The 24,705-nt window shown below is 42.8% G+C and overlaps 1 protein-coding gene across 2 annotated transcripts; it reads left to right on the forward strand.

The window, feature by feature from the left end:
• The first annotated feature begins 1,918 nt into the window (after positions 1-1,918).
• On the forward strand, positions 1,919-24,497 carry LOC130869734 (pantetheinase). Of its 2 annotated transcripts, XM_057762143.1 has the most exons (8): positions 1,919-2,290; positions 4,223-4,353; positions 8,818-9,010; positions 10,175-10,466; positions 12,111-12,469; positions 22,318-22,488; positions 23,571-23,644; positions 24,419-24,497. In XM_057762143.1, the coding sequence occupies exons 1-8, from the start codon at positions 2,078-2,080 to the stop codon at positions 24,435-24,437; spliced, it is 1,452 nt and encodes a 483-aa protein (XP_057618126.1). In that variant the 5' UTR covers positions 1,919-2,077; the 3' UTR covers positions 24,438-24,497. The 2 variants fall into 2 exon arrangements, with proteins under 2 accessions (XP_057618126.1, XP_057618125.1); XM_057762142.1 differs by lacking the exon at positions 24,419-24,497 and having other exon boundaries at positions 23,571-23,947.
• The last annotated feature ends 208 nt before the right edge of the window (positions 24,498-24,705 follow it).

Consider the following 24,705-nt stretch of genomic DNA (forward strand, 5'->3'; position numbering starts at 1 on the left):
GTGGTACACTTACACAATGGAGTACTACACAGCAGAAAAAATAATGGCATCTTGAAATTTGCAGGCAAATGGATGGAGCTACAAAACACACACACACACACACACACACACACACACACACACACACACACACATTGAGTGAGGTAACCCAGACCCAGAAAGACAATTATCATAGTACTCACTCATAAGTAGTTTTTAAAATAAAACAAAGAAAACCAGCCTACAAATCACAATCCCAGAGAACCTAGACAACAAAGAGGACCCTAAGAGAGACTTACATGGATCTAATCTACATGGAAAGTAGAAAAAGACAAGATCTACTGAGTAAATTGGGAGAATGGGGACCATGGGAGAGGGTTGAAGGGGAAGGGAGAGGCAGGGAGGGGAGCAGAGAAAAATGTATAGCTCAATAAAAATAAAAAAATAAAAAAAATAAATGGGGTGTAAGACGTAACTACTTAAGATGAGGTCACACTGGAGGGGAAGTAGGCACTGCATCTACCTGGTGCTCTAATGGAAAGAAGACATTTGGACACACACACAGTTACTCCCTGGAGACTCAGGAAGAAGACAGTCATGGTCATGCCAAGGAGAGACAGGAGCAAGTCCCTTCTTGCAGCCTTGAGTAGAGGTCAACCTTGCTACCACGAAACGATATGCCTGTGTTATTCACATTGCTCAGTCTGTGGTGTGTTGCCAGGTGACAGTCCTGTGTCCCATACACATGATCCTTTACTTGTTTCTCACCTGTTGTCTGAGAGAAAAGGTCTTTTGTAGAATAATGTTGAGGGTGCAATGTTTTTGTTCCTTCTTTGTTTTTGTAGACAGGGTCTCCCTACATAGCTCTGGCTCACTGGCTCACTCTCTAGACCAGGCTGGCCGTGAACTCACAGAGAGTTGTTTGCCTTCTGCCTACTGTGTTATGCTGGGATTAAAGATGTGTGTCACTACAGAGGGCTTGGCAATATTTTCTTTACCTTTCCTTTAAAAGTAAAAAGCAACAACTTGAAGGCCATTTTATTTGAGTTTAAAGAAAACACCAGGGCAGGCAAACTATAAATCTCAGAAGCTGCCCAGGGGAGGAAGAGCCAAAGCCAGACGGAGTTAGGCTTGGAGGTTGGCCATGAGTTAAACAAGCAGCCTTGGTTCTGGCCAGCATCTGAGAGAAAAAAAGAAAGAAAGAAAGAAAGAAAGAAAGAAAGAAAGAAAGAAAGAAAGAAGGAAGGAAGGAAGGAAGGAAGGAAGGAAGGAAGGAAGGAAGGAAGGAAGGAAGGAAGGAAAGAGGGAGGGAGGGAGGAAGGAAGAAAGAAAGAAAGAAGCGAAAGAAAGAAGCGAAAGAAAGAAGCCATATCTTTCTGAGTCAGAAAGACAGATTCAGCCAACAGCACCTTGAGGTGGTTTTGGAATGACAGCCCTAGACGACAGGCATTCACCACATTATTTCTTGAAGGGACAGTTATTCTTTCTGTCTCTTTAGCTTAGCTTGACTTAAAGTGAATCCGACTCCCTGAGGGGTGGTTTTTTTTTTTTTTGTTTGTTTGTTTTTGTTTTTTCCCCCCCTGGGGAGATTGACACACCCAGCTCGAATAACTCTTTAGGTCTTGGGTAGCTTGGAATGTTAGGTATCCATCCAGTCAAAGCAACAGCTTTCCCTAATGGGCTTCCACAGAGCACCGATCAAAACTGCTGGAAGAAGGGATATTCCTAAAGTCATTTTGGAGATGGGTTGAAATCGGGAGTCGGACATCATCCACGTTTATCCCTCAACTCTAGAGACCCAGCTCCAAAGCTTTTCAAAGGACAGGAGCTCCAGTCCGTCCCGCCCACCCTCCCCTGTGACCTCCGGGCAATGGGTGGGGCTCACTCAAGAGAAGATAAGTAACCACAGTTCTGGCATTTTTGACTGGAGAACCAAGGACCTTTCTGCAACTGTTGCTTTCGGGGACAAAGATTTCTTGAAGTTAACCTTTTAAATTTATTTTGAAGTTTACTAACGTCTGGGAACCACGCCACCCGTGCTTTTGTTTATACAAATCGCAAGCCAAGCTTGGGTTTTCAGCTCTCTTTGGACTTCAGCATGAGTGCATCCCGCTGGCTGGCTTGTGCGGTGCTGTCTGCCTTCTGTGTTTTACAAGCCAGCTCTCTGGACACTTTTATGGCGGCTGTTTACGAGCATGCCGTGATCCTGCCTCGTAGCACGCTGTTGCCCGTGTCTCACAGTGAGGCTCTGGCATTAATGAATCGCAATCTGGATCTTCTGGAAGGAGCGATCGTAGCAGCAGCAAAGCAGGTATCCTCTCCTATCTCAAGTCCTGAGAGGGATAGGGGTAGGGGAGTGCGTGGGAGTGTGTGGGAGGGGTGGAGGTGGTTCTCGGGGAACTGGGTTACCGTCAGGGTCAGTTATATTTACAATATTAGCATAGCCAACTTTCTTTGTTTTATTAGAACAGTTTACTTCAAAACTATTATATATACCTAACAAACGGAGCGAACAAAGATGGAACTATTTTGCTCATTATTTAAGTAGGACTTTGGGGAAGTGGCTATATATTGAATATTGTTGTTTCCATTTTCTGCTAACCGTGGAGGTTAAAGTATAACCAGGACAGGGACCAGTTGCTGCTGCTGTTGCTCCTTCTCCTCCTTCCCCTTCCCCTCCTCCTCCTCCTTCTCCTTCTTCTTCTTCAAAAATATTTCTTTATGTGTATGAGTGTTTTGCCTGTGTGTACCTCTGTGTACCAGGTGTGCGCCTGGTCCCTTCAGAGGGCAGAAGGCATTGGCTCTTTTGGAACTAGAGTCCCAGGCAGTTGTGAGCAGCCTTGAGAGTGCTGAGACTTGAACCTGGGTCTTCTGGAAGAGCAGTTGGTGTTCTTAGTCTGGAGCCATCTCTCTAGCCACACCCCCTTCATTGATATTTTAAACTATAATAGTGTCAGTGTATGTTTGTGGTGCTCTGGTTTGTAGGAATCAGATAAGTTTAAAATCTGACCAGACAAGATCTGGAGTGTTCCAAGGGTGTGGCCACACAGACTTCCCACTTATAGTCGGGAAACAATTAAACCGGTTACAAACTCCTTCCACTAAGTATCATGGTCATCAGTTCATTTTAATTTCACCATCAAAGTATGTGTGTCAATGTTCTTAAGTTGGACGAAGTGTAAAGTTTAAAGCAAACTTAAAGGTGTGGTCAAGCTACAGGGGTGTGAGTAAGATTCTCATAGGTCAGTTATAGACCAGGGACATGGAAAGCAGGTAACAGTAATAAATACAAACACACTGGGTGGCAGGTGTAATGGCATACACTATTAATCCCAGTGATCCGAAAGCAGAGGCAGGTAGATCCCTGTGAGTCTCAGGCTAACCAGGGCTGCATACACAGTGAGATCCAGTCTCCAATAAAAATTTTCTATATATTAAAATGTAAAAGATTTTACATGTGGATACTGTATTTCACCCTTAGTCCAAACTGTTTCTTTAAGGACCATGGCAACTTCAAGGTGGATCTCCAATTCTAAAGTGCCCAGGTTAGCTGAGAGATTACGCTAAGCAAGGAATAGCCTAACTGACCTGTGTATGAGGTCCTTCTTCCCACGGAGTGGGAATCACCTTCGTGAGTGCTGTGTAGGAGAACCCTGAGGCAGAAACAGGGATTGAGTTATAAATCAGTCCAGATTCAGATAGGCATAACTGACCAAAGTTCAAAGAGGGGTTGACTTGGGGGAAGAAATAAGTTTATAATTAATGGGAACAGGGGTCTACAGAGCAGCGAATGGTATAGACAGCAGTTAGCGTTCATGAAAAAAATCTCACCAGTGTGAAAATGGTAGGATATTTAATTAAAATAAAAAGGCTTAGCAAAGTCAGATGTATACTTGTAATCTGAGTGCTTGGGAGGTGGAGCTTATTCTAAACTATACAGTTAGTTTGAGGCCAGACTGGGCTACAATGAGATCCTCTCTCAAAACAAAGCAAAACAGCTTGCAAAAAGAAAAATAGAGAAAATAGAATAAGATTAAAAGGTGCCTAAATAGCTATTTGTCACTTAATTCCAACCTCCCTCCCCTCTCTCTGAGATGGCGTCTCTCTCTATAGTTCTGGCTGACCTCCACACATGGAGTTCCTCTACCACACCCAGCTTGCCACTTAATTTCCAGCTCTTCCTGCAGCTCTTCTCTGACTATTTGCCTGTGTGAGAAGTGTTTTAACTCTCTGTTTCTAACAGGGCGCACACATTATTGTGACTCCAGAAGACGGGATATATGGCATGCATTTCACCAGGGATACTATCTACCCCTACTTGGAGGATATCCCGGACCCTCAAGTGAACTGGATCCCCTGTGATAATGCAGACAGGTGAAGACACAGTACATGGAGGGGAGCGGGTAGGAGGACATCTAGGGGGGAGTTGTGGGGAGGGCAGATATGATCAGATTTTACTGTATACATATGGGAATCTCTCAAATAGAAACAGGAAAAAATTCAAACCCGGTGTGATGCACACATTTAATCCCAGCACTCGGGAGGCAGAGGCAGGTAGATCTCTGTGACTTCGAGGCCAGCCTGGATTACAGAGCAAGTTCCATGACCCCCCTCCCCCCCAAAAAAAGAAACATGAAGAATTCAATTACAAACCTCTAGTTGTTTTACCTGGGAAAAAGGCTGTTGAAAACATCGAGCAGGTCCTGTGTTAGTCAGATTGCCACTGCTATCTAAGAAAGGAGACCCAGAGTTTCAGAGGTTTTAATCTACGCTCATCTGGCCCCATTTCTTTAGGCCTGTGGCGACATCATGCATCATGGCAGCAAGGCGTGGCAGAGCTGTTTTAATTCACTTCAGGGTAGTCAGAAAGGAAAAAAAGAGGAAGGGGCCGGAGTTCTGATACCTATTTAGCAGCAGTTCCCTCCCCTGCATGACACATCCTTCTCTTAGTTTTAACCTCTTAAAGTTTCGCCGTCTTTAATCGTACCTTGGACTAAAAGCTAGGCCTTCCACATAGACCTACAATTCACCAAGTTTGCTTTATTTTCATCTCCTGTGAATATATTTATCAAGGCAGTGAACACAAATGATGAGGTCACCAGTCAGTGTCTGGGTGTCTTAATTCGTCCCCCTGTCTTTAAGCATTGGTGTTCCGTCTTCCACTTAATTCAGTCTGCTGCCAGGGCTTTCATACCCTCTTTTAAATCTCGTAGTGTCTTCTTTAGTTCACTTAGCTATTTGTCCTCACTGTCTTCAATGAGGAGTCTATGTCCTCTTGAATTCTGTTCTCTGATGTCACTTATGAGTCTGTGGCTGCCATTCTGTTTAACACCCTTATACTCATGCCCGTATGCTCATTGTCTTCTCTTTCTCTTTGAAGTTCATGTCTGTGGGATTGGAGATTTTCAGGAGTCTTGTTCCATGTTTTTTCGCATATCACATATTTTCCATTTGGCTTCTGCGCAACTGGAATTAAGCTGTTGGATTAAAAAACAAGCAAACAAACCAAATAAACAAAAACTTCCTCCCTTATTGTTTCAGCTGAAGTGTTTGCAGAATCCCAGAGGGACTTGCTGTAATAGGGTTGAGGCATCATGCCTTCCCTTTGGGCTGGGGTTGGGGTACATGGTTTAATTATTATTTTTTATTAATTTGTTATTATTATTATTGTTGTTGTTGTTTTGATTTTTTTGACAGGGTTTTTATGTGTATCCCTGGTTGTACTGGATCTTACTCTGTTGACCAGGCTGGCCTCAAACTCAGAGAGCTGCCTGCCTCTGCCTCCTGAATACTGGGAATAAGGGCATGCATGTGCCAGCACTGCCCAGATGATGTATGGTTTAATACCTAAGCCTTCAGCCTATATGTGAAGGCACCAGTCACATGTTCTAACACTATTCCAAGAGCAGATTATCAACTCCAGAAGCAACAACAGTTGAAGGCAAGGCCTGAATTGCAATTGGAATTCTTTCTTCTTATCAGGGCCCAGGGTACCTGCAATCCTTATCATAACCTAAGTGTGCTTACTCCACTGCATTTCAGTTGACAGGATTCTCTTCTGGAGATACCATCTCTCAGTGGGGGGAGCCAGGCTTCCTACTTCTCTGACTTGAACTGACTGTAGAATCTCTCAGCTCTGCTGTCTGTCTCCACGCTCCAGCATAATTTGTTGAGTCTCAGATGGTGGAGATTATTTTTTAGTGTCTGCTTTTACAGTTTGTTTTTCATATCATTCAAAATTGTGATTTTTATGGTTTTTGCTTCTGATCATCTTTATTTTCTTGTGTTATCAGAGTAGGGGATCGAGGGAATTTTCCTTCGCTACTTCGGTCAGTGTTTTATGGTACAGTCTTCCTTCTTAGTAAATCTAACATTCTTTAGATGTATACCTCTGACTGGCCTGGAATTTACTGGAACTTGTAGCAGGCTGTCCTCATAGAGATCTGCCTGCCTGTGGCTCTAAGTGCTGACACTAGCTTTTGATTTTATCTTATCTCCGCCTTTTGCTGCTTATCGTGATCAGTGCCTCTGGTCTTCCCATATTTCTCAACTTTTTGTTAGTTGCTTGGTTTGTTTCTGAGTTTAGGTAGTCCCGGCTCTTCTGGATCTCATTATATAGACCAGGCTGGCTTTGACCTCAGAGAGATCTGACTGCCTCTGCCTCTCCAATGCTGGAATTAAGTAAAAGGCCACAACACCTGCCTGATTTATTTATTTATTTATCTATCTCTCTATTTATTTATCTATTTATTTGTTTATCTTTTTGAGACAGGATTTCTCTGTGTAGCCCTGGCTGTCCTGGAACTCACTCTATAGACCAGGCTGGCCTTGAATTCACAGAGATCCTCCTGCCTCTGCTTCCAAGTGCTGGGACTGGAGGCGTGTGCCACCACAATTGAGCTGAACTTTTTTTTTAAAGACAGACTTTCATGAATTCCAAAGTGGCACTGTGTTTATTATGTGACTGTGAATGACCTTGAACTCCTGTTCCCTGTCCCCTGCCTTTACTGCCCTAGCGCAGGGATCACTGGGATTATAGCTATGTCACCATACCCAGTGTATTCAGTGATGGGGAGAGACTCCTGTACTTCCAGAATGCTAGGCTGCTAAGCAAGCACTCTACCAGCTGAGATACATCCCCAGCCCTCACCTCTCTCCTTCTTTTTCTTTTTTCTCAAGGCACAAATTGAAACTTTTAGATTTGTGGGAACAAGAGAGTGAAGTTTGCCCTTACTCTTCCATTTTCAGGAACCAGACTTCTCCTTTTATCCTTGCTCTCAAATTTGTACTAACTACTCTAACTGCTGATTCTGGGATTAAAGACATGCTATCACCTAGCTCCAGTTTCTTATCCTTGCTGGGTTTTTTTGTATGTATTTGTTGATGTTTGACTCTTTCAGTCTTGAGATTCTTATTTTCCTCAGGGTTTGCTGTATCTCCTCTTCAAAATAGGGGAAGGAGGTGGTCTTTCATACCCTGGTACTCAAAATAGGGGAAGGAGGTGGTCTCTCATACCCTGGTACTCAAGATCAGGTTTTAAATAATGGAGCATTTGTGCAAAGATTGCTTTTTCTTTGTCTGTATCCGTGTGTTCAGAAGCAGGTATTTAGTTTTTTATTTTTTTATTTTTTTATTTTTTTTGGTTTTTTTCAAGACAGGGTTTCTCTGTGGCTTTGGAGCCTGTCCTGGAACTAGCTATGTAGACCAGGCTGGTCTCGAACTCACAGAGATCCGCCTGCCTCTGCCTCCCAAGTGCTGGGATTAAAGGCGTGCGCCACCACCGCCCGGCCGGAAGCAGGTATTTAGATAAGGACCTTGCTATCAAGAACCCAGAGTCCTCGTTGCCCAGTTTGCTTCCCAAGCAGTCTGTACACTTCTCCAAAAAAGGACAGCTTCCTGTTGCAAGGTTAGGGTTGGGAGATGAGTAGCCACGGCTAATTAGAACAGAAATGATGGAATTAAGTTACGTTTACTTTTGGGGCCTTTGAATAGACTACCAAATTCCAAAATAGTTTGGTTTTTTTTTTTTTTTGGTTTTTCGAGACAGGGTTTCTCTGTGGTTTTGGAGCCTGTCCTGGAACTAGCTCTGTAGACCAGGCTGGTCTCGAACTCACAGAGATCCGCCTGCCTCTGCCTCCCGAGTGCTGGGATTAAAGGCGTGCGCCACCATCGCCCGGCAAATTCCAAAATAGTTAAGACAGAATCTGCAGTGCAATTGTTGTCTAGGTAGAGAGTCAGATTCCAGAGTGTTCTCTATTCTTCTCTCTTTTTATCATTCTTCTCAGTTTGCTTGTGTTTTTTTTGTTTGTTTGTTTTTGGTTTTTCAGTCAGGGTTTCTCTGTACAGCCTTGACTGTCTGTCCTGGAACTTGCTCTGTAGACCAGGCTGGCCTTGAACTCATAGAGATCCGCCTTTCTCTGCCTCCTGAGTGCTGGGATTAAAGGCGTGTGCCACCACTGTCCAGCTTCATTTTTCTAGGTTTTGATTCACACGTAGTGCTTCCACTACTAGGCCTGGTTTTATGAACAGAGAGTCGAAGGTTTTGCTTTATAATATCTGAAATATGTTGCATATGTTTTGAAATGAATATACAATGACATGTACATTTATAGATTTGATACATATTATGATTCAAAAGTAGGTATGGCTGGACTCTTAACCCCAGAATAATTTTCTACTGCCAATTTCTCACTATTAGTGTCCTTTAACGTCTCTTGTCTTAATCCTTTTTCCTACCTATTAATTGGAATCATTCTATATACCTAACCATAGATTTTTGTTAAAAGTTAATGCAGATTTTTTTTTTAAAAATTTTCTCTCCCAATGGACATGTACCAGATTTGGCTACACTCCAGTACAGGAGAGACTCAGCTGCCTGGCCAAGAACAACTCAATCTATGTTGTGGCAAACATGGGAGACAAGAAGCTATGCAACACTAGTGACCCTCAGTGTCCTCCTGATGGGCGTTTCCAGTACAACACTGACGTGGTGTTTGATTCCCTGGGTAAACTGGTTGCGCGATACCACAAGGTAACACTGATTAATGAGTTAGCTAACTGAATGGCTATGGAATATAAGGGAGGAGAGCAATTGTTATTTACAGCAACAAACGACCTTCAGAGGGAGAGTAGTGACAGCACAGAAGGGAGGATTTAGATGTAACCAGTTCCTATAAGGAGACCCAAGGCATTCCTGGTGCTTCCAGCAACCTGGGAGTCTGCCAAATGGGGCAGGTGAATGCAGTTGAGTTTTTTCCTTTTTTAATTTTTTATTTTTACTCTTTGGGGGCCCACCACCCAGTTCCCAAATAAGTACATGGAGACTTTTTCTTACTGATGAATGCCTGGCCTTAGCTTAGCTTCTTTCTAGGCAGTTTTTCTAACTTAAATTATCCCCTTTCTATTTAGATACATTTTGCCTCTGGACTTTTGACCTTTCTTTATTCTATATGTCTTTCTTTCCTTCTTATTCTGTGGCAGGTCATATGGCTGGGTGGTTCACCCCTGGCATCATCTTCTCCTTTTTTTCTCGCTCCTAGCTCTCTTCTCTCTAGATTTTTTTTCTTATTTATTCTCTCTGCCTTCCAGTCCCATTTATTCTTTCTCCTTCCTAGCTATTGGCTCTTTATTAGGCCAATCAGGTGTCTTAGACAAAGTAATATAGCTTCAGAGTTAAACATATGCAATGTAAAAGAATGCAACACATCTTTGCACCACTAAGCAAATGTTCCCCAGCATAAACAAATATAACACATCTTCAACTAATATTTCAACAGGTGAGAGTCACCTGAAGTCACCTTCATTAAACTACTCTGTCATCTTTCGGGTTTTGACTTTTACATGGGTCAAAGATGAATTAAAAGGGCTTTATGGGGCAGATTTAGTCCTGAGGAAGGAGCACAGCTCTTTGTCCATGGCGAGGTATTTGGTCAGTGGCTGTCTGTTTCACTGTCACTTTGTAAGATTGAAGATTGTCTATATAGACAGGTGCACCCATACATACCATTTGTACTGGGAAGGGAGTCACCGGCTCCAACCTACTGGAGTGTCTCTGATTTTCCAAAGTGCTGCTCTTCCATAAAGACAGTGGTCACAGATGTAATGCACACTGTTGAATGAACACATTTTACATGTAGAGTAATGTCCTGGGAAGCTTCAAAGAATTTTATTTCTCTGCATGGTTTGTCTATTACAGCAAAACCTTTTCATGGGTGAAGAACAATTCAATGCACCCGTGGAGCCCGAGTTCGTGACTTTCAACACCCCGTTCGGAAAGTTTGGGATCTTCACATGCTTCGATGTACTCTTCCACGATCCTGCTGTCAGCCTGGTGACCAAGTTCCAGGTGGACACCATACTCTTCCCAACCGCTTGGATGGATGTTCTGCCCCATTTGGCAGCCATTGAATTCCACTCAGCTTGGGCTATGGGCATGGGGGTCAATTTCCTCGCAGCCAATATACATAATCCCTTGAGGAGAATGACAGGTAGGCAATGTATGGTCTTTGACCTTTAGTTAGAAAGAACATTTAAAAAAATAGCTTGTATATCTTTTATTTTTCAACTCCCATTTTTATTTTACGTTGTAAACTTCCTTTATTTATTTTATGTGTCTTTTACATCATGTATCTGGATCCTATTCATTTCCACATTCCTTCAAAACTGTCCTCTGTCCCGACCGCCCCCCCCCCAAATAAAACAAAGGTTAAGGGAAGCAGAAAAAAAGGGGGGAAATTAAAAAATATCTCATCATGGAACCTGCAGGGTGACACAGGGAGTCATGCAGTAAGCCCTTTCATCCATATATCTTCACTTGCAAGTGTTCATTGCCATGAGTCTGGTTCAAGGCCATTGGTTTCTACTGCACCATCAATACTGGTTCCTCATTAGGACTCTTGTTTCCCTGTGTTGTGGAGATCCAGCAGCATTGGGTCTGCGTGTCAGGTCCCTTCACATGCTCCAGCAGATCATAGATGGGGTGGATGTTGGGGCAGGCCAAGTCATAACCCTGGGTCTAGCTGAGCAGCTGCAGGGTTGGTCCACCTGCCAGTTCTCCCCTGTCCTCCCCACCAGGATGAGCTTTCCAGCATTGCCCTGGCTAATTTCCCTGTGAGCAAGGGGCGGACCAGTTTTCTTGTTTTCATGCCCTCAGGGTCAGCTTTCTCACACCTATACCATCAGGGCCAGCTCTATTGTGTTGCCCAGGTGAGGTACAGGAGTCACTCTCCTGAGTGCTGCAGTTGGTGAGGGACAGGGACAGCCCTTCCCTTCATATGACCCCCATGCAAGCTCCTCCACCTGTCTCAGGTGTTGATGGGCAGGGGGTGGGGGGAGCACATCTCTTTTCTGCCTATGCCACCATGTTAGATGTCAGCCCCTACTTTTTAAAGTTAATATACTCTATCTTTTTTATAGAAAGTACTTATTAAAGATTTATTTATTTATTTATCTTATATATAGGTATTTTGCATGCTTGTGTGCAATACCCTTGGGGGGCATCAGATCCCCTGAGACTGGAGTTGCAAACAGTTCTGAGTCACCATATCGGTGCTGGGAATTGAACCCTGGTCCTGGGTAAGGGTAGCCAGTACCCTAACCTCTGAGCCACTTCTCTAGCCCAACTCTTAATTTTGAATATTTAGTTGGGATGTGCTGTGCATTTATTCTTTATTAAAAGTGTTTTGTAACTGGGTGTGATGAAGAACAGCTGTAATCTCAGCACTGGGGAGACTAAGGCTGGAAAATCCTGAGTTCATAGCCAGGCTACATAGTGAATTGGAGGCTAGTTTGGACTATATAGACAGATGCTGTCTTAAAACAAACAAACAAACAAACAAACAAAACCCAATAAATAAAGAATGATAAAGACCCAAATAGAACATGCCTTCATTTGCCAGATTTATTCACTATCTTCCAGTTTGAATATTTATTTAATATTATTCAACATTCATCCTTTAAATGATTTTATTGTCATGTTCTATGTATGAATTTCCTCTTGTGTTTGTTCCCAGTCAACATATATTACAGAAATGAGTGAAATATATTTTTTAGATAGGGTAAAATGATGAGTTTCAGGTAGAAGTGACAAACACAAAGTCTCCTTATTTTCCTGTTTCCAACCGTATTTCCAGGAAGTGGCATCTATGCACCAGATTCCCCAAGGGCCTTTCACTATGACAGGAAAACCGACAAGGGCAAACTCCTCCTCGCGCAGCTGGAGTCTCACCCACGCCACTCTGCCGTGAACTGGACCGCGTATGCCAGCAGTGTAGACACACCTGCAACGGGAAACCAGGAATTTCAGAGCGTTGCTTTCTTTGATGAGTTTACTTTCGTGGAGCTCAAAGGAATCACAGGGAATTACACAGTTTGCCAGAATGATCTCTGCTGTCATCTAAGCTACCGGATGACTGAGAAGCGAAGTGATGAAGTGTATGCCCTTGGGGCCTTTGATGGGCTGCACACCGTGGAAGGACAGTATCATCTGCAGGTAAGTCCACTGTCAGGAAAGTTCCTGGATCAAATGCACACAGCTGGGTAAAACTGAATGTCAGATTATCAACAAGATTGTTTTTCTTAGGGTACACAAAAAGGAAATATTTTAGTTAGGGTTTCTATTCCTGGGATGAAATATCATGATCGAAAGCAAATTGAGAAATGTCTTGGTCACTGCTCTGTCACTGCGAAGAGACTCCATGACCAAGGCAACTCTTAAAAAAAGAAAAAATCTAATTGGGTCTTGTGTACAGTTTCAGAGGTTTAGTCCATTATCATTATGACCAAGAGAGTGTTGCACAAAGTCAGCCTTGGTGCTGGGGAAGTAGCTAAGAGCTCTCTACACCCAGATTTGCAGGCAGCAGAAAGAAACACTGGATGTGGTTTGGGATTATGAAACATCAAAGTCCACCTTCAGTGACACACTTCCTTCAAAAAGGTCACACCTCCTAATCCTTTCAAATAGTGTCACTCCCTGGTGACCAAACATTCAAATCCCTGAGCCAATGGGGGCCATTTTTATTCAATTCACCACAAGGAGTAAAGGGCTTATTTTGCTTACACTTCCACAATCACTAAAGAAGTCCAGGTTGGAAGCTGAAGAGAGGAGCTGATGCAGAGGCAGTGGAGAGCGGCAACACTAATACTAAAATTATTCAAATTACAGATAAAGGATAATGTAGTACCTAGGATATATGTCCTGCATGTTTAGGCATTCTCTGAGTGTTCATCAATGCCTGCCTTGCTTTATAAAGGATTTGACACCACACATTCACTCAGTGCTCAGTATAGAGAGAGTTGTCCCCTGAGATTGTTTCCAGAGTGATTTACTGTTGAGATTCAGGCATCTCCCATCTTCAGCAGGAAGGAGGCAGGCATCTCCCAGTCCTCAACAGGAAGGATGCAGGCAACTCCCAGTTCTCAGCAGGAAGGATGCAGGCATCTCCCAGTCAGTCCTCAGCAGGAAGGATGCAGGCATCTCCCAGTCCTCAGCAGAATGGATGTAGGCATCTCCGAGCCCTCAGCAGGAAGGATGCAGTCATCTCCCAGTCCTCAGCAGGAAGGATGCAGGAATCATCCAGTCCTTAACAGAAAAAGGGACCTATTACAGAATGCTGAGATAGTCTGCATATTGATTCCTTGGTCTGGCTTTCAGCTTATCTCACTTAAAATATTGCAGTGCTCTCTTACTTGGACTACTTGTTAACATTTTTTGCTCTATCTAATCTATTCTGTATACTATTACAAAATAAATTACTATGCTTTTTCTGATTATGTGAACTTCTTGCTGAAAATTCCTCACTAAACTACTAATTGACAAATCAAATGCTTGAATATAGGACACCCAGGAAGTCTTGTACGTAGTCCCTGTATCCTCTACTTACACATGCACTGGGATTCTGTATATCGAGATGCTGCTAGCATTTATCCCAAACTTCCAGCATCTATGGAATCTCTACATGCTTATAAAATTTTATTCCTTTATCGATGGTGGCTCCCATCTCCTTACTTTTCATAGCACTTTTCAACTGTTATCTTTGCCATAAAGGATGCTTGCCACATCTGCAGGACCTTTGCCAATCCTCAGTTGGTTATTAACTTCATTTATATGTTCCCAGAACATCCTCTGTCTGGCTTCATCAAAGTCATAACAAGTCAAATTCATCACATACTTGAGACCGACCGCCCTGGAAGGCTGGAACTGTGCCTACCGAGTGACATTTTGCTTACTGTGCAAATGCTCCAGCCATGCCTGCTCATTTCCACAAAATTTGAGTGTTCAGGGTATATTAGATGCATACTAGTGTTAGTGATGGAAAGCTGAGTGTGAGCCGTCCGCTGGAGGAGTACAGTGCCTAGGGGAGCAGAAAGCCACGTGAGCATGCTGTTCCTCAGGGACTGACCTGTGATAGAGCGTAGTCTGTGCATTTGACTGGAAGTGGATCAAATGGCTGAATTTGATCTAATCTGGAGATCCAGGGACATTTCTAGAGCTGCTGCTTGTGAGGAGAATGACCTAAATATCTACAATTGATTCCTTTGGCGGTACATTACAGGAAGCACTGAGGATTGAGGTAGTTTATAATTAAGTATATTAGTTGTTTGGCAATAAACCAAATGACTCTGATGAGGAAGAAAAATTTTACCAACTAAAGATGCAGAGGCTCTTTTCTAGAATATGGCATTTCAATTGTCTTTCTTTCTTTCTTTCTTTCTTTCTTTCTTTCTTTCTTTCTTTCTTTCTTTCTTTCTTTTTTCTTTCTTCCTTCCTTCCTTCCTTCCTTCCTTCCTTCCTTCCTTCCTTCCTTTTTTCTTTCCCTTCCTTTTATTATTATTTTTTTTTAATTAAAATTTCCACCTGCTCCCCGTTTCCCATTTCCCTCCCCTCCTCCCAAATATTGCCCCCTCCCCCCACTCCCCTCCCCCATCCCCACGCCTATTCTCCTCCCCCCACACCATTCCCCCTCCCTCTCGATACTGAAGAGCAGTCCAAATTCTCTGCCCTGCGGGAAGACGAAGGTCTTCTATCTACGTCCAGGAAGGTGAGCGTCTAAACAGGCTAAGCTCCCACAAAGCCAGTTCATGTATTAGGATCGAAACCTAGTGCCATTGTCCTTGGCTTCTCATCTGCCTTCATTGTCCGCCATGCTCAGAGAGTCCAGAATCAACCCATGCTTATTCAGTCCCAGATCCGCTGGCCTTGGTGGGCTCCCAATAAATCAGTTCCACTGTCACAGTGGGTGGGTGCATCCCTCATGGTCCTGATTTCCTTGCTCATGTTCTCCCTCCTTCTGCTCCTCATTTGGACCTTAAGAGCTCAGACCGTTGCTCCAAATTGAGACTCTGTCTCTACCTCGATCCATCGCCAGATGAAGGTTCTAAGGTGATATGCAAGATATTCATCAGTATAGGATAGGGTCATTTCAGGTTCCCTCTCCTTAGTTGCCCAAGGTACCAGCTGGGAACATATTCCTAGACACCTGCGAACCCCTCAAGAGTCAAGTCTCTTGCCAACCCTAAGATGGCTCCCTTAGATAGGATATATACTTCGCTGCTCCTGTATCCACCCTTCCTATATCCCAACCATCCCAATCCCCCGAGCTCCTCCCATCCTCCCCTTCTCATGTTTCTCATCCCATTTCCCCTTTGCCCCATGCCACCTCACCCGCAAGTTCCCAGTTTTTGCCCTGCAATCTTGTCTACTTCCCCTCTCCATGCGGATGACTATATGATTTTCTTTGGGTTCACTTTCATATTTAACTTCTCTAGGATCACAAATTATATGCTTAATGTCTTTTATTTATGGCTAGAAACCGATTATGAGTGAGTACATCCCATGTTCCTCTTTTTGGGTCTGGGATACCTCACTCAGGATAGTGTTTTCTATTTCCATCCATTTGCACGCAAAATTCGAGAAGTCATTGTTTTTTACTGCTGAGTAGTACTCTAATATGTATATATTCCACATTTTCTTCATCCATTCCTCCATTGAAGGGCATCTAGGTTGTTTCCAGGTTTTGGCTATTACAAACAATGCTGCTATGAACATAGTTGAACAGATACTTTTGTCATTTGATGGGGTATCTCTTGGGTATATTCCCAATAGTGGTATTACTGGATCTTGGGGTAGGGTGATCCCAAATTTCCTGAGAAATCGCCACACTGATTTCCAAAGTGGTTGCACAAGTTTGCATTCCCACCAGCAATGAATGAGTGTGCCTCTTTCTCCACAACCTCGCCAGCAAAGGCTATCATTGGTGTTTTTGATTTTGGCCATTCTGACAGGTGTAAGATGGTATCTCAAAGTTGTTTTAATTTGCATTTCCCTTATTGCTAAGGAGGTTGAGCATGACCTTAAGTGTCTTTTGGCCATTTGAATTTCTTCTGTTGAGAATTCTCTATTCAGATCAGTGCCCCATTTTTTATTGGGTTCATTAGCATTTTAAAGTCTAGTTTCTTGAATTCTTTATATATTTTGGAGATCAGACCTTTGTCTGTTGCAGGGTTGGTGAAGATCTTCTCCCAGTCAGTGGGTTGCCTTTTTGTCTTAGTGACAGTGTCCTTTGCTTTACAGAAGCTACTCAGTTTCAGGAGGTCCCATTTATTCAATGTTGTCCTTAATGTCTGTGCTGCTGGGGATAAACGTAGGAAGTGATCTCCTGTACCCATATGTTGTAGAGTACTTCCCACTTTTTCTTCTATCAGGTTCAGTGTGTTCAGACTAATATTGAGGTCTTTAATCCATTTGGACTTGAGTTTTGTGCATGGTGATAGATATGGATCTATTTTCATTCTTCTACACGTTGAAAACCAGTTTTGCCAGCACCATTTGTTGAAGATGCTCTCTTTTTTCCATTGAATACTTTTAGCTCCTTTATCAAAAATTAGGTGTTCATAAGTTTGTGGGTTAAAATCAGGGTCTTCTACTCGGTTCCATTGATCGACTTCTCTGTTTTTATGCCAATACCAAGCTGTTTTCAATACTGAGGCTCTGTAATAGAGTTTGAGGTCAGGGATGGTAATGCCTCCAGATGATCCTTTATTATATAAGATTGTTTTGGCTATCCTGGGTTTTTTGTTTCTCCATATAAAGTTGATTATTGTCCTCTCAAGATCTGTGAAGAATTTTGATGGGATTTTAATGGGGATTGCATTGAATCTATAAATTGCCCTTGGTAGAATTGCCATTTTTACTATGTTGATCCTCCCAATCCAAGAGCAAGGGAGATCCTTCCATTTTCTGGTATCCTCCTCAATTTCTTTCTTCATTGACTTAAAGTTCTTGTCAAACAGATCCTTTACTTCCTTGGTTAGAGTTACCCCAAGATATTTTATGCTATTTGTGGCTATCGTGAAGGGTGATGCTTCTCTGATTTCCATCTCTGCTTCCTTATCCTTTGTGTATAGGAGGGCAACTGATTTTTTGGAATTGATCTTGTATCCTGCAACGCTACTAAAGGTGTTTATCAGCTGAAGGAGTTCTTTGCTGGAGTTTTTGGGGTCGCTTATGTACACTATCATATCGTCTGCAAATAATGAAAGTTTAACTTCTTCCTTTCCAATTTGAGTCCCTTTGATCCCCTTATGTTGTCTTATTGCTACTGCTAGAATTTCAAGCACTATATTAAAGAGGTATGGAGAGAGTGGACAACCTTGTCGTGTTCCTGATTTTAGTGGAATAGCTTTGAGTTTCTCTCCATTTAATTTGATGTTAGCTGACGGCTTGCTATAAATAGCTTTTATTATATTTAGGAACGACCCTTGTATTCCTAATCTCTCTAAGACCTTTATCATAAAGGGATGTTGAATTTTGTCAAATGCTTTTTCCGCATCTAATGAAATGATCATATGGTTTTTTTCTTTCAGTTTATTTATATGATGGATTACATTGATAGATTTTCGTATGTTGAACCAGCCCTGCATCTCTGGGATGAAGCCTACTTGATCATAATGGATAATTTTTCTAATGTGTTCTTGGATTCGGTTTGCCAGTATTTTATTGAGTATTTTTGCGTCGATGTTCATGAGTGAGATTGGCCTGTAGTTCTCTTTCTTGGTTGTGTCTTTGTGTGGTTTTGGTATCAGAGTAACTTCAGCTTCATAAAAGGAATTTGGCAATGACTTCTCTGTTTCAATATTGTGAAATACATTAAGGAGTATAGGTATTAGGTCTTCTTGGAAGTTCTGGTAGAATTCTGCATTAAAGCCATCTGGACCTGGGCTTTTTTTGGTGGGGAGGTTTTTTATAACAACTTCTAATTCTTCGCGACTAACAGGTCTATTTAGATTGTTCACCTGGACCTGGTTTAACTTTGGTATATGGTACTTATCTAAAAAAGTGTCCATTTCTTTTACATTTTCCAATTTTGTGGCATACAGGTTTTTGTAGTAAGATCTAATGATTCTCTGAATTTCGTCTGTGTCTGTGGTTATGTCTCCCTTTTCGTTTCTGATTTTGTTAATTTGCGTATTCTCTCTCCGCCGTTTGATTAGTTTGGATAGGGGTTTATCAATCTTATTGATTTTCTCCAAGAACCAGCTTTTTGTTTCATTGATTCTTTGGATTGTTTTCTGTGTTTCTATTTTGTTGATTTCAGCCCTCAATTTGATTATTTCCAGTCTTCTACTTCTCCTAGGTGAGTCTGCTTCTTTTCTTTCTAAAGCTTTAAGGTGGGCTATTAAGTCTCCAATGTGTGCTTTCTCCGTTTTCTTTATGTGGGCACTTAATGCTATGAACTTTCCTCTTAGCACTGCTTTCATAGTGTCCCATAGGTTTGAGTATGTTGAGTCTTCGTTTTCATTGAATTCAAGAAAGACTTTAATTTCTTTCTTTATTTCTTCCTTGATCCAGGTGTGGTTCAGTAGTTGACTGTCCAATTTCCATGAGTTCATAGGCTTTCTGGGGATAGCATTGTTGTTGAATTCTAACTTTAATCCATGGTGATCTGATAAGACACAGGTGGTTACCGATATTTTTTTGTAACTGTGTAAGTTTGCTTTGTTACCGAGTATGTGGTCTATTTTCGAGAAGGTTCCATGAGCTGCAGAGAAGAAGGTATATTCTTTCTTATTTGAGTGGAATGTTCTATAGATGTCTGTTAAGTCCATTTGATTCATTACCTCCCTTAATCCTCTTATTTCTCTGTTAGGTTTCTGTCTGATTGACCTGTCCATTGGTGAGAGAGGAGTGTTGAAATCTCCTACTATTAGTGTGTGTGGTTTGATGACTGCCTTGAGTTTTAGTAACGTTTCTTTTACATAAGTGGGTGCTTTTATATTAGGGGCATAGATATTCAGGATTGAGACTTCATCCTGGTGAATTGTTCCTGTTATGAGTAAAAAATGTCCATCTCCATCTCTTTTGATTGATTTTAGTTTGAAGTCAACTTTCTTAGAAATTAGTATGGCCACACCTACTTGTTTCTTAGGTCCGTTTGCTTGATAAACCTTTTCCCAGCCCTTTACTCTGAGTAGATGTCTGTCTTTGTGGTTGAGGTGTGTTTCTTGTAAGCAACAGAATGTTGGATCCTGTTTTCGTATCCAATCTCTTAGCCTGTGCCTCTTTATAGGTGAGTTGAGTCCATTGATATTAAGTGATATTAATGACCAGTGGTTGTTAACTCCGGTCATTTTTCCTTTCTTTCTTTCTTTCTTTCTTTTGGTAGTAGAGTTTGTGTGTTTCCCTTCTTCAAGTTGTGCTGGTGAAGGGTCATTAGATGTCTGAGTTATTGTGGGCATTGTTGGACTCCTTGGTTTGTGATTTTCCTTCAATTACTTTCTGAAGGGCTGGATTTGTGGCTACGTATTGTTTAAATTTGTTTTTATCCTGGAAAATTTTGTTTTCTCCATTTATAGTGAACGAAAGCTTGGCTGGGTATAGTAGTCTGGGCTTGCATCCATGGTCTCGTAGTTTCTGCAGTATATCTATCCAGGACCTTCTGGCTTTCATGGTTTCCATAGAGAAACCAGGTTTAAGTCTGATAGGTTTACCTTTATAGGTAACTTGACCTTTTTCCTTTGCAGCTCTTAATATTCTTTCTTTATTCTGTATGTTTTGTGTTTTGATTATTATATGACGAGGAGATGTTTTTTTTTGATCCAGTCGATTTGGTGTTCTGTATGCTTCTTGGACCTTCAAAGGAATATCATTCTTAAGGTTGGGAAAGTTTTCTTCTATAATTTTATTAAATATATTTTCTGGACCATTGAGCTGTAGATCTTCTCCTTCTTCTATCCCTATTATTCTTAGGTTTGGTCTTTTTATTGTGTCCCAGATTTCCTGAATGTTTTGTGATGAGAATTTGTTGGTTATGCTGTTTTCTTTGATGAGAGTGTTTATTTTCTCTATGGTATCTTCAGTGTCTGAGATTCTTTCTTCTATCTCTTGTAATCTGTTGGTGGTACTTGTCTCTGTAGTTCCTGTTCGTTTATTCAAATTTTCCATCTCCATCCTTCCCTCGGTTTGTGTTTTCTTTATTACTTCCACTTCATTCTTCAAGTCTTGAACCGTTTCCCTTACCTGTTTGATTACTTTTTCTTGTTTCTCTTGGTTTTCTTGGGTATCTTTGAGAGATTTATTCATTTCCTCTACCTTTTTGTTTGTAATCTCTAATTGGTTGTGGCAGTTTTTCACCTCCTGTTTAAGGTCCTCTATTATTTTCATAAAATTCACTTTTGAGTCGAATTCTTCTAATTCTTCTGGATTAGGGTGTACACTTCTCATTTCGGGATTCCTGGATCCTGGTGATGTCACGTTGCCTTTTAGTTGTTGGGGGAATTCTTGCATTGGCGCCTGCCCATCTTTTCCTTCAAATGGAGCCAGGAGAGGCCTGATGTCTTGGACCAGTCTTTGCTGTGACTAACTCTCTAGGTGTATCTCCTCAGTGTAGGGGCAGGAACCGTTCCCTTCCAGATGAACTCCTCAACACCAAAACATGGATTCGTGGTATTCCAATGACCCGCGTAAAGAAGGCCGAATGCAAGGGGTCGGGCGGGGTCGAGTAGAACACTGGCGACACTGCAGTACAAGCTGGAGGTGCCTGTGCTCCCTTTCGGGGGTTGCTGAGGCCTGCCCGCTAGGCAGGCACTCACTGCTCTGGTTGGTTAGCCTTAGTGTAGGGGCGTTTTTGCTCTCTACCGGGACCATCCGCCCCAGGATAGTACACACTCACCCGTCCCGATGAAACTTCTCGGCACCTACACAGGAACTCCTGGATGCCCCAATGAGCCAGGGACTAAGGGAAGTAGGGTGCAGGCAGAGCAGGTCCAGGAGATCACAGCAGAGACTGCAGCCCCAGCAGCGGGGGCCCGCTTTCCCTGGCGGGGACCTTGAGGCCTGCCCTCTAGTCAGGCACTCACTGCTCTGGGCTGGTAGCCTTAGTGAAAGGGCAGGAAACTGTTCCACAGCTAAGGACCTTGCAGACAAGGCAGGCTTGGGGGTGGGGGTGGGGGCGGGTGTGTAGGAAAGAAAGCCCTGCAGCAGGAGCTGGGGGAGGGGCGTTTGTGCTCTCTACCGGGACCGTCCGCCCCAGGATAGCACACACTCACCCGTCCCGATGAAACTTCTCGGCACCTACACAGGAACTCCTGGATGCCCCAATGAGCCAGGGACAAAGGGAAGTAGGGCGCAGGCAGAGCAGGTCCAGCAGATCACAGCAGAGACTGCAGCCCCAGCAGCGGGGGCCCGCTTTCCCTGGCGGGGACCTTGAGGCCTGCCCTCTAGTCAGGCCCTCACTGCTCTGGGTTGGTAGCCTTAGTGAAAGGGCAGGAAATTGTTCCACAGTAAAGGACCTTGCAGACAAGGCAGGCTTGTGGGTGGGGGTGGGGGGCGGGTGTGTAGGAAAGAAAGCCTTGCAGCAGGAGCTGGGGGGGGGCGTTTGTGATCTCTATCGGGACAGTCCGCCCCAGGATAGCACACACTCACCCATCCAGATGGGACTTCTCAGCACCTATGCAGGGATTCCTGGTAGCCCCAATGAGCCAGGGACCAAGGGAAAAATCCCTTTTATTATTTTTATAAAAATGGGTTCCTATTATGTGTTCCTGAGTATTTAGTTCAGATTAGTCGTGAACATTTGGTTTTGCCTCAGTCTCTAGAGAACTCAGATTACAGGCCTATGTCACCACATCTAGCCTATCCGTGACTTCAAGTTTTAAAGAGTAGAGAGCATCAAATCATTGAGTGAATGAAACATCTTCACCCAGCTCTCAGGTAAAATTAACAAGTGAACATATGGTGTACAACATGGCCCTTCGATGCACGACCGCACTGTCGAGCGACCAGATGCAACTAATGACAGACCCGTCTTGACTCTGACGTCTCCCTTTGTGTTCCTCATTCAGATCTGTACTCTGCTGAAGTGTAAGACCACCAGTTTACACACCTGTGGGAGTTCAGTGGACACGGCTTCAACCACGTTTGAAATGTTCTCCCTCAGCGGCACTTTCGGGACCCAATATGTCTTCCCTGAGGTGTTGCTGAGTGAAGTCAAGCTTGCACCTGGGGAGTTTCAGGTATCTATCTTTGCTTGATGTAGCCAGCTAACTGAGTAGAAGAGGAAGCATTTTGACATCAAAACTTACCCCCAAATCTTCCAAGGTAACACTGTCTTTGGGGATCATCATAAAAGACCCTGTGCAGACAGTATGTCTTGCCCTAAGATTAGTATAATCTGCATGTCCTTTTTGTCCCTATATGGAGGAGACTGGGCTTCTCAAGAGTAGGAACACAATTCAATGACAGTTGAATACTTGAGGACCCATCTCAACAGAGAAGCGCCTTAGAATCACTGACTGGCCTAGGGCTTAATGCCCAGTAAGATTACAGGAAAAAAGGAGGGAAGGAAAAAGTGAAGGAGAGAGAATTCTACAGTGGTTGTTGTCTGTAAGAAGGAGAACCTCCAAAGCTCAGGAAGAATGGTTTGCTTCATAACCTAGTATCCCTCCGAGTCACGTTCCTCACTACTGGACAGGTCTCACTTGTACTCCCTTTCTTTTTTTTTTTTTTTTTTTTTTTTTTTTTGGTTTTTCGAGGCAGGGTTTCTCTGTGGTTTTGGAGCCTGTCCTGGAACTAGCTCTTGTAGACCAGGCTGGTCTCAAACTCACAGAGATCCGCCTGCCTCTGCCTCCCGAGTGCTGGGATTAAAGGCGTGCGCCACCACCGCCCGGCTTTGTACTCCCTTTCTTATGGGAGTGATTGCAGGGGTGAGGGCTCACTGTGGAAGCCTAGGGGCCGTGGGGAGCCAGTGACAGTAATGAATGCAGTCCAAACCCCACCTTGGCCCACTGCTCCTGACTTTTTGCCGTGTCTTCATGGGTCTGGAAGGGCCGAATTAGAAGCTCCTGCCTCCAATTTGTCATGCTAACTCATTCATGGCATGTTTCCCAGACAAGTACATTGTCAGGCATCAGTTACATGCATTAAATAGTAAATGAGCCGGTGTCAATTCTGCACTTTAAATTTTCTTACCCCCTGCAACATTTCAAACCTTGCAAAACCACAGTCAGGCCATCATTTTAAGCTGTTTCTTATGAAAAGTACTGTGGGATGATTGTAGCTTCAATAGACCTTATCTACTTTTCTGTGTTTTAACCAGGTGTCAAGTGATGGGCGTTTGTTTAGCCTGAAGCCAACATCTGGACCTGTGTTGACAGTCACTCTGTTTGGGAGGTTGTATGGGAAGGACTGGGCATCGAATGCTTCCTCAGACCTCATAACACACTCACTGATGCTGCTAATACTCATTATGATACCTATTATACATTACTTATGCTAGTAGAATTTTTATGTTCTTTATTTTATTTGGAATAATTTAAAACTAGTGGATGAAGGAGAGACCTGTTTGTCCACAGTGGTCTCTGTGAACCATAAATAGAGGGCCTTTTCTTTCTTTCTTTCTTTCTTTCTTTCTTTCTTTCTTTCTTTCTTTCTTTCTTTCTTTCTTTCTCTTTCCCTCCCTCCCTCCCTCCCTCCCTCCCTCCCTCCCTCCCTCCCTCCCTCCCTCCCTCCCTCCCTCCCTCCCTCCCTCCCTTCTTTCTTTCTTTCTTTCTTTCTTTCTTTCTTTCTTTCTTTCTTTCTTTCTTTCTTTCTTTCTTTCTTTCGAAGCATATGCACCCTGGATGCATTTCAGGACAATTAATAGAACTTTGAGCATTGGTCTGCCTTGGAACTGAACTGTTAGACCAAATGAGAGTCACACATGTTTTATTCAGAAGAAATAAAAATTACAATTAAAAGACATGTCAGAATATAACAAATATTTACAAGAGGTTTGAATATTGTTGCCTCATTATGATATATATTCTACTCAATTAAGCTTAAGATTTCCAATGAGTTTGTTCATTTATTCTGTTAAGTATTTTTCTAAACAATACATTTCCATTCTCTTATAGGCCAAATCCAAATCCTGTCCCTTTAATTATTAGTTTTTGTTTGTTTTTTAAGACAGGGTTTCTCTATGTAGTCCTGGCTGTCCTGGAACTCGCTCTGTAGACCAAACTGGCCTCAAACTTACAGAGAACTATTTGTCTCTTGTTGTAATAATTAGCGGCGGGGCTGCTTCCCACTGCCACCCGGCTAGCTTTACCCGAAATAATTACACGGAAACTGTATTCTTTTAATCACTGCCTGGCCCATTAGTTCCAGTCTCTTATTGGCTAGCTCTTACATATTGATCTAACCCATTTCTAATATTCTGTGTAGTACCACGAGCTGGCTTACCAGGAAAGATC

The sequence above is a fragment of the Chionomys nivalis genome, chromosome 2 (assembly GCF_950005125.1).
Source record: "Chionomys nivalis chromosome 2, mChiNiv1.1, whole genome shotgun sequence".
Classification (NCBI taxonomy): domain Eukaryota; kingdom Metazoa; phylum Chordata; class Mammalia; order Rodentia; family Cricetidae; genus Chionomys; species Chionomys nivalis.